A 16,769-nucleotide genomic window follows, 5' to 3' on the forward strand; every position below is an offset into this window, starting at 1 on the left:
CACTCATGCCAAACAATTTAATAGTCCTTTTCCAATAACCTCACATATTTTCATGCAGGAAATTCTCCCTTAAAATGGAGCATGTTAGCAATATTCATTCTAGGTCCCTCTTATGGACTCTGATGGCCAGATTCTTCAAAGTTCCATCTTACCTGCATCTTGACTCGAGTATTCCTAGTATTCATTTCTTTCTAGCTCTCTATTCATGTTGCACCCCCTACCCCCAAAATATTTATTTCTTACATTTACTTTTTTAAAGACTAAGAAATTATACTACTTATTACCATACCCCTTCCAGTCGATAATCCAAACAATTTAAGCAGGCAGAAGAGGCTCCTGCTGGCTTAAATTGCACTCTGCGGGCCAACTGCCTATATTCAGTGGTATTCAGTACTACTAGGCTGCCACGAGAGGTTACGGCAGCCATTTTGAAGAGGCAGCCACGCCAGACAGGAGCTAGTGGGTGTACCTCCTGCCCGTTTTCCCTAGACTACCAGGGATCAGGCAGATAGGCCTACACCAATCCTGAGGTGGGGTGGGGGTGTTCAGGATGTTTGGGAGGGGAGATCCTGGGAGGGGATTTGGGATGTTTCGTTAGGGGGGGGGGGGGAATCGTAATTCTGTGGGTGGTTTGGGACCTGGACAGATTATCCTTATGCAGGTCCCGGCTGAACATTGGCTGAGACTCACAAGACCCGACAGCAGCAGCTAACAAATTCATCTCTGATATTCAATGCTAGTGCTAATTCAGGGCTAATTCTGCATGTGGCTGTCAGCCATGAAGTGAATAACAACCAGCTTATTTTTTAATCTTTACTGGATACAGCTCTCCAGTTGTTAGGTTTAAGTTTCACAGATACTGCTAGGATAAAACCACATGATGCTCTGATAAAGGATCAGCAGAACAGTACCCATATTTTACTTACACTCAAAATGGCATGTATAGATAAGTAAGAGAACGCTTTCGCTTTCCCCAAGATTAAAAGGAGCATTTGTAAGATAGTAAGAATTTGGTTATTTGATGCTGATACTTAGGTTGTGTCATAAATAACTGTGTGCAAATGTTCAGGCAACTGGTGAAATTGCACATTTTTCAATGAATCTCTAAATGAACAGATGATGCAACCTTTACATAGCACAAATGTAAACATGATTTAATATGTAATTACTATTTGCAGTTTGTTTACAGATTCAAAATAAGAAAGCAGCAAATATGGCAGGTGTAGAAATGTTTATGCACCTTTTCAGTCCATACTTTGTAATGCCCACTCTGTCGGAAATAACAGCTGCCAAGCATTTTCTGTAGACTCGGTACAAATCATTCTATTCTTGCTTTTGGATTTTTTTCACTACTTTTCCTTTCAGAACTCTTCTAGCTCAGAAACATTCTTGCATGCATCACATGTTTTGAAATCTCTCCACAGCTTTTCAATATTCGAGTCAGGGGGCTGTGAAAGTCATTCCAAATCCTTCATCCTTCTTTCCTGCAAATACTTCATAGTTGATTTTGATGTATGTTTCAGGTTATTGTCCCGCTGAACCGCTTTTCAGCTACAATTTGATATAAGATGCATAATTTCATACCATATTTAATGAGTTCATCTTGTTCGGCAGACTGGATGGACCATACTGGTCTTTATCTGCCACCATCTACTATGTTACCATGTAATATCTTCACTGACTGTGGGACATTAGCTTCTAGGGTATGCTGATATCCAGGGTAGGGTTGCCAACTTTCTGAAAGAGAAAAAACTGCCACTTGTAGTGTCCATGCACCACCCTTTCCTCACATCTAACAAGTAACTGTGGCAAAGGAAGCAGTGCAGGCTTCAGCATTTGCAGGCCACACTGAGGGCAGGGTAAGTATAAGAGGTTGTTTCTTCAGCCTCCACTGAACCACAGTCATCCAAATACACATTTCCCCCACATGGTATTAAAGCCAAACAAATTCCACTGTCACAGAACCCTGGCCCTCCTCCAACAATGGGTATATGTGCAGAATCACCCTGTGTATTATCTACTTCTTTGTCTTTAATCACCCTTTTGTGTGCCCCTATTCCCCGTGTCCAGCATCACCCCAGTTCCTCTGTTCCTATGTCCAGCATATTTCCTGTTTGTCCAATTGCCCTTCCATGTCCAGCGTTGCCTATGTCCATATGCCCCCATGTCTAGAATTGCTTCTCTTTTTCCCTCGCTTCCCTATCCAGCATGACCCCTCTGTGTCTCTGTCCTTATGCTACCTCAAAGCCCAGCATCTTCCCCCCTGTGTCCTTATTCCTTCCTGTATAAAGCACCCTCCCTCCCTTTGGGTCCAGCATATCTCCCCCTCTTTTTTCTCCAGTCCCTGTGGTCCACAACCCTAATGCATAATAACTCAACCCCTGTGCTTGGTGATTGCTGAGGTACTCTTTCCTCCTAATGCTTCAATCTTTTTCTTCAATATCGCTTGTGTGGTTGTGGCTGTTTTCTTTTGTATACTGTTCACAATGACTTCTGTTATAAAGTTGTAGGAAAGATTCTTCCTGCTAACTCTTCATTTTTGCTTAAGCAACTCTGTACTGTGGAGCTCTGGACGACTATTCCATTGTCTGCTAAACTTTGCAGCAGCGTTCTGCAATTCTATCAGAACTTTTTCATGGTCTTTCAGATTTTGCTCCGACTCCAGCTTCAAAATAAAAACTTAAAACATTATAGTATATGGTAAATGTTAATGTATCATTAACATTTACTATAATGATCCATCCTGGATTTAAAGTTATATTTATGGGGTTGGACACTAGAAAAATAGAGTAATCAGAGTCAAAGGTTTGGTGTACCAAATCCACAGCCATGAATTTGCATTTCTTAATGTTCTTCACAGTTGAAATTGCTAGTTGGAAGTCTTTAGATATATTGTTATAGCCTTCCCACCTTTGTAAGAGTGAATGATCTTCATTTTCACATGCCCAAGATGGCTGCTTAGAGAAGTCCATGGTTGTTAATAATAGATAGAACCATCACAAGCTGAGAGAGGTTAAAAGGGCTAGCATATTCATTCAACCACCTAATTTATGGCCTGAAGAGTCACTAAACATTTTGAGCCTTCGCCTTTCAAAAAATAGTAATGAGCCAACTGGAAAGGTATTCAAACTTCTATATCATATTTTTTTTCAATCTGCTAAAATAAGCAAATAAAGAGTAATTATGCATTAAAATTTGCAAAGGATGTCACGTTTAACTTTATCCAAAATACCACAAAAGCACCAGGAGCCTTCAGAAATGGGACACGGTTCTTTATTAATAACTGTCAATATGGACCCAACACGGACAAGTACAGACTATCAGCTTCGGTTTACTTAGGAATTCATTGAAAAATACAATTTAAGTTTGACTAAAATTATGTACACATCTGTATTCTACAAAGAAGATCTTAGAAGATTATACTATACCTGCCTGCTGATTTGTAAGCACCAACCCTTAAGGTATCTGTTTCTATATGCTAGTGGTAGTGCACTATGAGTTATCAGTATCTTATCATTTTGTGTCTATATTAAATATGATATTTACCACCATTGTTCCCCATTTCCCTTCACAGGCACCTAAAAATTTAAAGTGCACATGTATATTTAAGAATGAACACATTAACAACTGATTTTCACACACAAAAACGTTCTTGCACACATACAATAAGCACAAAAAAAAAATCATCACAAAATGTGTGAAACACACACAAAATCACATGGTAACCACAAAACCTTTGATAAAAATGGAGACTAACTGAACTTGTTCTGGCTGTGCACATCCCTACTACGAACACTTAGCTTGTGATTCAATGAGATATAAGTCAAATCAAACATATAAATGGTGAGTGACCGTACTCACTCGCAAATGCACAGTAGACACTTCCCTGTCTGTCCCGCCCCCGCGTCAATACGTGATGATGGAGGGGCGGGACAGAGAGGGAAACTGCACAAAGGGGAGGGAACCGCTGAGGTCACCACCGCTACCCCCCCCGAGGTCGCTGCCACTGGTACCCCCCCCCCCGAGTCGCCGCTGCCGCCACCCCTCCACCCGGCCGTCTCTTCGCTATTCAACTTACATCTCCGCAGCAGGCAGATCAGCTGAGCTGCCGTTGGCCTTCCTTCCCTGCCTGTGTCCCGCCCTCGCTGACGTTACGTCACACAAGGGCGGGACACAGGCAGAGAAGGAAGGCCGACGGGAGCTCAGCTGATCTGTGCCTGCTGCGGAGATGTAAGTTGAATAGCGAAGAGACGGGCCAGGTGGAGGGGCGGCGGGGGCGGCGAACTAGTCATATAAATAAAAAATAGGGGGAATGACAGAGTGATAAGGTGGTATATTTGATTGTGTGTTTTTATAGAAGATGATTCATGGTGCATTATATTTGGACAAAGGATAATACATGGTACTAAACAATGCAGATGTTAGGATAAAGTGTATAGGGTGTTTCTCTGGATTAGAGATTCAAGTAAGGAGTGTAAAATATACAGAGTAACAGAGGTGATAAACATATTGATATGATATTCTTCAATTGGGATAACATTAGAAGGGAACAGTAATAATTGTGATTTTGGTAGACAGCAGCAACTACCAGCACAAAAAAAGAGGAGAGTTGGTTGAATTAAGAGTCTCTTCCTTTCTCCCCTCTTAAGGGGACAGAGAAGAGTGTTCCTAACAGTGGCACAGACAGACAGCCAATTCTGGGTGGGCCTGGCTCAAAGCCGGTGAGCACAAATTTCTCTCTCTGCCTCCTCCCCCCCCCCCCCCCCTCCACTTTCCACTCCTCACCCAGCACCTTCCAACTCAAAATATAAATACTTTAGCTAATGAGGATTCCCCCAAGGTCTGTCAGCTGAAGATTTCCCTCGAGGGTGACCAGGACTCCCTTTTACCAAACTTGGAAGGCAGCAGCAATGTCCCTGAGCCACCAATGCACACATCCCACACATGCTTATGTTGTCGGTGGCTGAAGGGTGCTGCCAACTGCAGAGCCTGGTAGAAGAGAGTTTTGGCCTCCCTTGGAGGAGGTCCTCAGTTGGTTCTGTTTGGGGATCCTCACCAGCTACAGCAAGGGTTAGGACTGGTGTTAGACATGCTGGGGCCCAGGAGTGCTCTTTCACTCCTCCCTCTCTCTCATTTTTAATGTTTTTTTTAATTTTATTTAGATTTTGCTCACAGCTTTTTCGGTAGTAGCTCAAGGTGAGTTACATTCAGGTACTCTGGATATTTCTCTGTCCCAGGAGGGCTCACAATCTAAGTTTGTACCTGAAGCAACGGAGGGTTAAGGTGACTTGCCCAGGACCACAAGGAGAAGCAGAAGGATTTGAACCGGCCACCTCTGGATTGCAAGACCAGTGCTCTAACCACTAGGCCACTCCTCCACTCCATTGCCCGTCATCTCTTTCTCTTGCACCCCATGGCCAACATTTCTCCCTCTCCGCTCTCTCTCTCTCTCTCCCATGACCATGTCCAACATTTCTCCCTCTTGCCCTCCATGCATCTCTCCCATATGACCCCCAATTGCCCTTCCCTCCATCTCTTTTCCCCCAGCTCCATGCAGCATCTCTTCCTCCATTCCCTCCACCCTGTTCAACAATTCTCCCTCTGTGTTTTCTTCTTCCATCCCATTGTCTAGCCTTCCCGGTCTGGGGGATGTAAGCTGGGCTTGATTGGGAAGGCTCCCGCGTTCCTGCAGCTCCCTCCCTCTCCTTCCCTTCTTTAGAAGCGGCAGCAATTCCTACACATTGCCAGTGCCTGACCCGAAGCCTTCTTTCTGCCACATTCTGCCCAGGCCGAAGTAGGAAGTTACATCAGAGGGGCAGGACTCAGAAGAGAGGTATATGGGTCAGCTGCAGGCAATCACTGCTGAATACCCTTTGAAGAGAGACAGTTAAACCCTTGTTAAGGGAGGGAGCTGCAGGACCACAAGAGCCTTCATAGCTGGCCTGCTTGTCTGTTCGATCATGTCAAAGAAGAGTAAATTAAAGACCCTGAAGAAAATCAGATATTCCCGGAAGAGTGGAAGAGCTATCATGCTCTTTGTTTACTCCAACAGTAGTGAGTACAAAGTAAACATCTCTTTGCCCCCCCCCCCCCTCAAACAAGATGTGAAACCTTGAGATGGGGAGGAACCCTGCTGCCCACTAGGCTTATTGGTACAATAGATTTATGAAGCATGGAGAGTCAGAAGGGAAATAAAGAGGAAATAAGTGGAGAGTGTTTATATTTCTGTGATGCAATATTCTGGACTATGAAAACTGAGTTTAGACTTGTTTGAAGAGCCAGAATTAAATATTTCATATTTGGGGACCAAAACCTAGCTTTTTTTTTTTTTTTTTTTGCAAGGCCCAACAGAATTTTGTCCGCTCAGAGGAACCCCAAGTGAAAAAGCAGAATTCATGTGTCTCAGCAGCCTGTAGTTAAATAAAAGAAAGAGCATTTTAATGATACCCTTCGTGCCACTACTACCATCATAATATCTTGTGAAGAAATATCATCCTTTATCCATTTTTCTCTTAAGCATTAAGTCTATACATCTACCTTTCTAAAATCAAATCGCAGGGGGTTACATTACACTAGCCCTCTGCAATAAATGATCAGGTTTGATTAACATGACATACTAGTGGCTGCACTGAGGTAACCCACTCATTGGGCTAAATATACTAATCCATTATTTAACTGAATAGACATCCAGGAAATAAGGCAGTTTGTAAAAAGTAACATCCTTGTCTGAATGAGAGGCCTTTTAAGCCACTTCTTGCAGAAATAGTTGTGAAAATAGAGGCATCGATCTAGACAATAAAACAATGAACTAATGAGAATCTTTACCTGAAAAGAGGTACGCACGGTCATGATCACTTTCAGCCAGGGAGGAAAGCGGGAAATAATTTTTGTGATAAAAGTAGCAATAGTATCTCCATAATCAGGCTTGTGAAATTCTGCTTCATTTAAACCATCTATCAAAATGATGTAGTCTTCTTCTGGAATTTTCTGCTCTAAAGGACAAAAGAGAAATGCCGATAAAATTTGACAACTGCAAGTTTCTATGAGTTAGTCACACTGGTTGATTATTGCATGCATCTCTCAACTATACAGAATATGTGAAGCAGCCTGGCTGGTCCTTTAATGGAGCACAAGTGGTCCGATGTATGCACAGAGCAAAGCTGTTAAAGCAGTGAGAACCCTTTACAGTAAAGGTCAATATTCTAAGAATTCTTCTTCCTACTGGGAAAAGTCTACAAATTAGATTTCAGTTTACTAATCCAGACCTCACACTTGATGGTTCCCTCTATCCTAATCCGCTATGCAACTGAGTTAATACACCAGAGTCACAGAGCATAAATACAAACATTATTTTAGTGTTTCATTGGGCAGCATATTTTATTATCTTGTAACAGATTAAAAATTATTCTGCTCGTTCACCATTTGAAAGCCAGCACCATGCCGCAAAATTAGGTTTGTTAACCCCCATGCCCCCTCCCCACCCCTCAAAATATATCTTCCATAGCACTTAGGCTAGGGCCAAAGATGTCATGCACCGTGTGCATATGATAATTGTTTTACAGTATAGTGCAACCCAAATGCTTGCTTCAGAGAAGCTCTCAAACTGCAAAGTATAAGATTAACAGATTGTAACTCTCTGTTTCAAGTGCCAGACATTTGGACAATCTCACTTGACTGTAAGCTAAATAAAGAAATTAAATTAAACAGAGGAATTTTAAAAAGGGAGAGAGATGACCTAAATATCCAAAGGCCCTCCTATGAGGCAAGGCAGGCAGCGAGGTCACTTTGGACATGAAAATTAGGCCAGCAAGAGAGCACTAGAAACTCAGGGCTTTATCATAACATGCTAAATTCTCAAAATGCACCAGAAACAAGAGCCATCCTGAATTAGAGTAAAGCATGGTTTAGGAGAGATGATAACAGAAAATGTAAGATGCAAGATAAAATGAAGAAGAACAGAAAAAAAACCACATTTTTCTTAGACTGTCCTTTACAGTTGGCCCTCATGCTGCTAGTGTAGTCTAATCTTTCAAGCACAGAGCTGTGAAAACTAGAAATCTCTCTCCGAGACTTCATCAGTATGTGACGAAAGCCTATCACATTCTTTTACTTTTAAAAGAGGTAGCCGTGTTTGACTGGTGAAGGTGGCACCATAGACTAACCAATTTATTAAGGAAAGAGTTTCAAGGAACAGAGACCATTACCTAACTTCTTCCCTTCTATAATCTCCCATTGGTTTGTAGCAGACAGCTAATGAGACTATCTCAATAAGCTAAGTAAAGAATTAGTCACTTTCCAAGACATCAAAGTTTGCATAAACAGTACAAGAGGTAAAGGGACACCTTTTTTGAACCAAATCTTACAAGATTCCCTTGCACAACCAATTTATGACAGAGAGTCACAAGCTCATTCCCATACACACCTCATTAGCAACTGTAGATGAGCAGAGAGGAATAGCAGACTAGTGGTTAAAGCACTGGGTTAACAACCAGGGAACGCCTGGTTCAAATCCTGCAGCTACTCCTTGAGATCTCAGGCAAGTCACTAAACCCCTCATTGCCTCAGGAATAAGCTTAAGATTGTAAACCCTCTGGGGGCAGGGAAATACCTAGTATAACTGAATGTAAATCACTTTGAGCTACTTCTGAATAAAGTGCAAGCTAGATCCCAATAAATACATATATTTGTGCAAAGCAAACCACTGAAATCTTGCCAAAATCTACTTGGATTATTGCATACTTTTAACATACCTCTCCTCAGGTTTATCAGGGGTTCCAGTACACCTCTTCGAAAAGCTGTGGTAGGATCCTGTACACATGACCGAAGGCTAAGCATGCTCTGCAAATGAGGCTCTCGTATTAAAAGATCCCTGTAGGCTGTTAACTGATGCGAGCGGCAAAGTAAAGCTGAAATACTGTGTACAAATTCTGGAACAAGGCAGGTATATGTGTTGTCTGCTTGACAGAAGTGATAGGCAACTACCTGATTAAAAAAAAAAAAAAAAAAAGACAAAAATGTCAAAAAATAAAACAGCCACACACCCCCTTTATTACTCCGTGATTAAAGTCTTCATTTGCTGACCACCATGCATGAATCCTCAAAGCAGCTCAAAAAACTTCACAAAAGCTCTTCGCTTCAATATGAAACAGAATTCCATTTTATAAAGCAAACGTTAAGAAACCCTGTCATCATGTTGAAAAGCAACATTTTACTGTAGATTCAGTTCTGAGATGAGCCCATGTTTTCTAAGAGATCATGGTGTGCATATGCTGCTACTTTTATTGTTCCATATCAACACATTTTCTTACAAGGACTAGGGGGCACACAATAAAGCTACTTAGTAGTAAATTTAAAACAAATTGGAGAAAATATCTCTTCACTCAATGTGTAATTAAACTCTGGAATTCATTGCTAGAGAATGTGGTAAAAGCAGTTAGCTTAGCAAGGTTTAAAAATGGCTCAGACAATTTCCTAAAAGAAAGGTCCACACTTTGACACTTCAGTGTCCCCCTTAACCCTCCTGCTCAACCGGTGCAAATAAAAGAGCAAGGTGAGTCCACTCCTCATTATCTGGATCATAACAACCATGGAAGTGATCATTGAGTATTTCCAATTCACGAAGCTGAGCCACTTGCTCCAACCAATTCACTTCTACAGGACCAGATGTTCGTGTCCAATGGTCTGCAATCACACACGTCACAGCTGCTAAACGTAGTTAAGGTGAACTTGCCACCAGGACCCTTTTGTAACCCCCAAGATCCTGATTAAACCTTGGACCACCCAATTCCAATATTGCTGAATGAGTCCACATTCCCACCAAATATGAAAAAAGGTTCCTTTAGCCTCCATGTGGCTTAGTAAACAGAGCCCTTATTGTTTGATTTATTCCTATTGTACATCGCCTTGAGTGAATTCCTTCAAAAAGGCGGTAAGTAAATCCTAATAAATAATAAATTAAAAAAATACATCTCCAACACTCATCAGTTGTTACAGCGGGAAACATTAATTTTTAACTTCACAGGGGTACAATACTAATGGGTAACCACTTTATAAGCAGTTTCTTTAATCAAAGCACAGATGGAAGATTTTTGAACCTCTCAAAACACTAGTTTCCATTCACTCTGGGTAACCTACCGCCTCAAATAATTTTCACAATGCTCCAGAAACCCAAATTTCTCAAAAGTCCAGCCCCTGAAAAACCTATATAGCAGTGGCAAAGGTCTAGGCCACTTGACCAAACCCTTCCACAAATTTTCAAAATGCTCAGTGTCCTCAGGATCAGACAAGCCAACCTTGCCCCATCATGAAATGTTTTAAGTTGTAAATATGAAAAACATCCCCTGCCCTTAAGGCATAAGTCCTTTTCAAGTCTTCAAATGAAATAAACTCCACAACAGTCTTTGCCCATCTCATCAGAACCAAACAATGACAAAACACAGATATGAACTGGGAATTTTGCAAGCTAAAATATGAAGAACCCCCCCCCCCCAAAAAAAACTCCAGGGTTTTCATACGCTTTAATGCATGAAGCTCCATTTGTGGATGTTTTGCAAAATTTGTCATTATTGTAAACCTTCATGAAGTCTAAATGTGCATATAAATTCAAAATTGCGCTTCTGTGACACAAAAACATGCAAAACAGCTCATAAGTTTTGAATTTCATGAAAACCAGAATATGAAAATGTCGCTGTAAACCAATGTGGGCTGAATTCATTCAAGGAAGGCACAAGAATGAGATATAGGTCATTATTTTAGAAACAGGTCCCCCCATGTAAACAGCACTAATTACATGTGTATTGCATACACTTATGAATACCGGTTTCAGATAGCCACTACTTACGTATGGAAATCTACACCACGTAGAGATTAAGGAAGAATGGTTTGAGCAGGACTAAAAATCTACACGTGTATTCCCCACTTTACAAAGGAATACATATGTATGAGGAAAAATCTCGATGTTGGGCATTACACCACCTCAAAGGCACACAAGTTTTTAAAACTCCTTATTTTGGCCTGGGTTTTAAATGAGGAATTAAGAGAGTCATTCTTAATAATCCCATGCAAATTTATGAAACGATTCACTCACTGAGATCAGAAAATTTGCGATAACTTGTAGTGCTTTCACGGAAAGGGTGGAGGATGCGAGGAATGGCCTCCCGGTGGAGGCTGTGGAGACAGGGACTGTGTCAAAATTTAAGAAAGCATGGGACTGGCATATGGGATCCCTTAGGAAAAGTGTTAGTGGTTACTGAGGATGGGCAGATTGGATGGGCCATTTGGCCCTTATCTGCCGTCATGTTCTATGTTTCCTTGAGGTCACCTTAGCACACCTGCGTTACGGTTTGACAGGGATAAAAGCACAAAGGATTCCTATATGGAAAGAGAATGTACTCAAAACAACTTCGTTGAGTTTATGCAGCAAATCCAGCGGTTGGGAAGCAAGGCTAGTGCCTGGCAGACTTCTACAGTCTGAATCCTAATAACAGCGAGATAAATCTGGTTAGACTGGAACAGGCTTTGTCAGCAGGTTGGGGCTGATGTACTAACCTGCAGGTTAGTACATCAGGCCCAATAAACTTGAATGAATTACATCCATATGAATATTCTCTCCAAACACTACCATCTTTCTTCTGGGACACAGCTTCTATTATAAAGCTCTTTATTTACCTTTGAGGCAAGTTTCTTCACAGGTTCATTCTTTTCTTTATCATGATCAAGGGCAGTCGGGCAGTTCCCATTCTTCACCGTGGTGGTACCATGAAGATCTGGGTTAGGTGGCAGTAACTGAGAAAGTGGAATATCCTGACCACAGTCACTACCTTCATCAAATAAAAGAATAGTAAAGAAATTATATATATATATTTTTTTTTTTTACTTTTTCACCCACCAGTTCTCTCCTACTTTCAGTTCAGTTTCAGATCATTATCTTTAGTGACAGCTAAATAGTCCCACATCGTTGTATTAAACTAAAACATACACTGTAGAATTAAAAAAGACTTTTTCTTAAAGATATAGACTGCATTTCAATTTCATCACTGTATTCCATATTGAATACAGCAGCAAACATCAGGATGCTTCTACCTTACACACCTAATTTAAGTGGCACAGATTAAGTTTAATCATCTTTATGTTTTTAATTTGAAACGGTCTTCTTTCGGCTTACTCTTCCTGTCTGGCTCCTCATTCTTTATCTTTTAAAACTCATTTTCTTTACATATTTTCCATGCAAGCATCTTTCTATACTTAGGCTACCTGTCAACAGTTTGTTACTTTCTTTTACCTCCTGTTGCCACTTCCATATCTCTCTTCACCCCGTCATGCTTCTTCCCTCTATAATGCTCTTATGTTCTCTTCTCTGTCTCACATAGCCCTTTTCGCAGTCTTCCTCAACTCTCTCAGCTCCTAATCTCTCTTAAATCCCCTTTGCCTACTCTCTCATGCACATCTTCTTATCACAGCCCATGCACCCTCTCTCAGTTCCACTGCTTGTCTCCAAGCCTGTATTCCCCCTTCTCTCAGCCCCTCTTTCCCTCACAACTAAATCTGTACACTTCTCCCTATCCCACAGCCCCACTATCAGCCCCTCTTCCCATCTCCTCCTTCTCAGTTCTCCTTTCTTCTCCAAGACAGAATTCTTTCAGTTCCAAATCCTCATGGCAGTATTATAGCTCCCAACCGATATCGTTGCAGAAGGGCAAAAGAGTTGAAAGTTTCATTAGGCCTTGAAATAACCACTGCATTCTATTACAGCATGTTTGAAGGGACCCAAATTTGCAAGACATTAAGAACTGAAATACATGAGCATGGATTGGTAGTAAAAACTGTCATAGACTTCTCATTAGCTGTTTTACCAGGATGCTTCAGTAGACGGGATTATGATACCAGTCTCCACTACAATCTTTTGAGATTTAACACATATGGTAAAAGTGTGCAGAGATGTACATATTGTTGTTCTAATTCATGTAACAATTTTACACGAGCAACATACTTTTTGGAGATGAATTGAGGCTGTTTGAGGCAATCTGTCTCATGCGGCTACCATGGCAGCTGAGGGCTACTAGCTTTGAAATTATAGCCGTCTTCCCAAATCCTACATTTCCAACAATCACTGCACCCCTTTCTTCTGTCAGCTCCATGTTCTTCAGCTTTTCGTCTATAGCGTGAAACAGCCAGTTCCTTCCAACAAATATCGAGTCTGTCGTTATGCTAGGCACCTCAAACAATAAAGGCTTCAGCATAATGTCTTGTGGCTTGTATGGGACAAACCGTGCTGAGAGGCAGATGAGAGAAAGATTTATTAGAGTAATACAGGTCACGATATTATTTCATTAATAACAGTACTTAGAAAGCAGAAAACACTAAGAATACACTGAGAATATTAAGATTTATTCTACATTTATAAATAGTTTACCATGATGTAAAGACTACCATTTCATAACAATAAACATGGTTGTAAAGTGAGTTAAAAATAGGGCAAAATGACCTTAATATACAGAAGTGTTGTGTGAGTACATAAAATGATAAGCACCAAAATAGTGATAGGACATCCTAATTTTTGTTTTCCTTGATATTTCATTTAAGTGCTGTCTCCCTTGATGTGGGTTAGTTGGTTTTCTGTTTTGAATTTGAAAATTACACTTTGATTCCATTTCTGTACATTATCATTGTTTTTGCCAATTGCGTACTTAATACATTTATTTTTAAAAAAATAATACAGAAGCGTGAATTAGGAGACATAGAGGCATATTTTCAAAGCACTTTGGGAGGCTAAGTTCCATAGGTTTCTATGGAACTTTGGGAGGCTAAGTGCTTTGAAAATGAGCCTGATTCTGCACCAAGGTCATATTAGCAGAGAATTTTCCTGCAAGAACGTATGAACGCTGAAACTAAATTAGTACTGTAACTCATACAAAAAAATAAACTGCCCCCCTACCCATTTTCCTCTACTCTTCCATATGTAGTACCTTGATGTGGTATACTTTAATTTCAAGATAACTTTAAACTTACAGTAAGGTTTCTTTTATTTATACTTCTGCTTTTAAAAGCCTTCCATGTTCTATTGCACGATCAAAACTTCTCCTTAATTAGGGGACCTTTTACCAAAGCATAGTGCATGCTAACGGAAATTAGCATGCACTAAATGATGTGCATCCTATTTTATACCTATGGGCCACATGGCACTTAAGCAAGCTGATGTCCGTTAGTGTGCACTATGCTTTAGAGTAAGGGGGCCCCTTAGCATTTTCTTTTAGAAGTGGAAAAGTAGCTTAATGGTTAGAACAGTGGACTGAGAACCAAGAAAGCCAGGGTTCAAATCCCACTGACACTTCTTGTGGCCTTAGGAAGTTACTTAATACTACTTAGGCCAGTGCAGTTTTTGCTCACTCTTTTGACTAGCTGGCTGGGGATCGTCTACAGATTGCATGTTTTTACAGAAATGTTATTAAAAGTCACCTATGTGTGAAGGCCACATAAGCCCCTCCCCTGAACACACCTGTTCTTAAAGTCGTATACAAGTTCACATCTAATCACACCACATGTACTTTTTACTGTATAGCTAAGGCATTTTATAAAAGGTCTTTTACAGTCATATACCGGCATATATGTGCAAAACATAAAATTACTTCCTTTAGGCACTAGAGTCAGGTTTGGGCTTTGACTGGGCTACTTGAGATTATTTACTTTCTTCTTGCTGAGCTACTCTGTTGTTGCTTTTGCTTCGGTCACTGAACTGCAGAAAGATGAATCTTATCCTTTGCACCAGGTCTAAGGCAGTCTCAAACAGGTTTTCTTCAAAGACCTGCTTGTGATTTACATCATGTAAATCATCCCTTCACCTACACAAGTCTCCCTGCTCCTACTGCTGTAAAATATCTTCACAATATAATACTGCCAATACCTTGCTTTACTTTTAAGCACATCCATTTTGATCTCCTCAGATCAGAAATGATTTTTCTACGCACATGCAGTGTATGTGTTTTTTATATACATGGCACATCACATGGCTTTTCTTCAGCAGTGGCTTCCTTTTTGCCACCCTTCTAGAGAAGACACATTTGAGGACAACGTTAGAAGGGTAAGAAAGGAGAATTAAGAGAGATTTCAGCTGCTTTTTTTTTTTTATAAATGTTTTTATTGTTCCATGGATTCATATACAGGCATCAAGAGCAACATTAATACAAACAACAAAGCATGTCCTGACAACTCTGCCAACAATCTACTGAATTCCATGTTTTATTTTATTTCCCCCCCCCCCCCCCCCGTTTCTTCCCCTCCCCCAGCAAAGACCCCTCCCCTCCCCCCTCCCCCCTATCCTTTATCACTTAAACAGCGCACAGACTTAATCAATTATACTCTTCTTATGTAGGCATCATGAACAAGGCACATGTTCTTCCCCACAGGTCACGATATTGACGAGCACCCAGCGAGGTCACAAATTTATATCTCATAGCCACCCAATGAGCCATCTCAAGCATACTATGTTTCCACACTGCAAGGGCCGGGGGCTCTCTCTGCACCCACTGTTTCAGCACACACCTTTTAAGCAAAATCAAGGCTAACAAAACAAATTTACATTGTGAGACTCTCAACCCCTGCTCCTTAAGAGCCTGCCCACAACCCATTAATGTAATTGAATATTGCCACTCCACTGAGCGCTGTAATATCTCTTCCAAAGTTGTTAGCGCCCCAGACCATAGTTCCTGCAGAGTAGGACATTCCATGAAGGAGTGCAAAAAGGTGCCCACTGCCCCCCCACACTTGTCACATGTATCACTATCCCACATTCCCAGGGCTTTCCCCCTAACTTTAGTGATATGCACCCTGTAAAGGATCCTATACTGTGTGTCTTGTAAAGACGCATTCGGTGTTAGCCCCCGCAGACCTCGGAAGACTGCGCTCAATCTCTCCACCGACACCTCTTCCACAGTATCCTCGCTCCACGCTGCAGCTAGTGATTTTAAGTGGGGGGATTGCATGTTCTACCTAATCAACTGACACCAGCCGGTCAACCTATTATGAAGCGGGGTCATCTGCATAAAGGTGTAATCAAGTTTTGTAAATCGCGCTATCGCCTTGCTCTGACGCTCCACACTCAGTACGTAATCTCGTGCCTGGAGGTATGCAAAGAAATGAGAGCCAGGAATCTGTAATTCGTCACACACTGTGGCGAACGTGGGAAAGACATCCTCCCCCTCCTCCCGGAATTGACCTATAAACCGACAACCTTTATCCCTCCATTTACAGAAGATTGACCTTCCCATCCCCGCTGGGAAAGCCATATTCCCCACCAACGGTAGGAACGGGCTGACCCCCACTTTATTTCCCGCCTGTCCTCTCCACCATCTCCAAGCCAATTGAAGGGCTGCTACATAGGGATTATCCACTTTCTTTCTTGCCCCCTGTACTGCCCAGGATTCTAAAACTGTAAAAGGGTCATTTGGCCTGCACCAGCTCTCCCAAAAGCCCCGGGGGGCATAAAAACCCTTCTCCGTAATCAATTCATGTATCCACCGCATCAGTGCTGCTACATTATAAACCCGTAGGTCTGGGAGTCGGAGTCCCCCCTGCCCATTATTCCTAGTCAACTTGGTAAACGCTATCCGCGAGCATTTAGCATGCCAGATAAAGGTACCTACAATACCTCTATAGGAACGCTCCTCCGAAGCCCTAACCCATAAAGGGAGCATTTGTAACGGGTAAAGTATCTTGGGCAATAAGACCATTTTAACCAGCGCTATGCGCCCTAAAAAATTCACAGGTAGGTCTTT

At 41.5% G+C, this 16,769-nt stretch overlaps 1 protein-coding gene across 1 annotated transcript in view; it reads right to left on the bottom strand.

Moving 5' to 3' along the window:
* The window catches only part of TANC1 (tetratricopeptide repeat, ankyrin repeat and coiled-coil containing 1), a 296,811-nt gene that overhangs the window by 82,021 nt on the left and 198,021 nt on the right, over nt 1–16,769 (bottom strand). The window contains 4 exon segments of the mRNA XM_030209133.1: nt 6,826–6,992; nt 8,751–8,982; nt 11,668–11,819; nt 12,989–13,270. Of these exon segments, the coding sequence (XP_030064993.1) occupies nt 6,826–6,992; nt 8,751–8,982; nt 11,668–11,819; nt 12,989–13,270 (833 nt within the window).

The sequence above is a fragment of the Microcaecilia unicolor genome, chromosome 7 (assembly GCF_901765095.1).
Source record: "Microcaecilia unicolor chromosome 7, aMicUni1.1, whole genome shotgun sequence".
Lineage (NCBI taxonomy): Eukaryota > Metazoa > Chordata > Amphibia > Gymnophiona > Siphonopidae > Microcaecilia > Microcaecilia unicolor.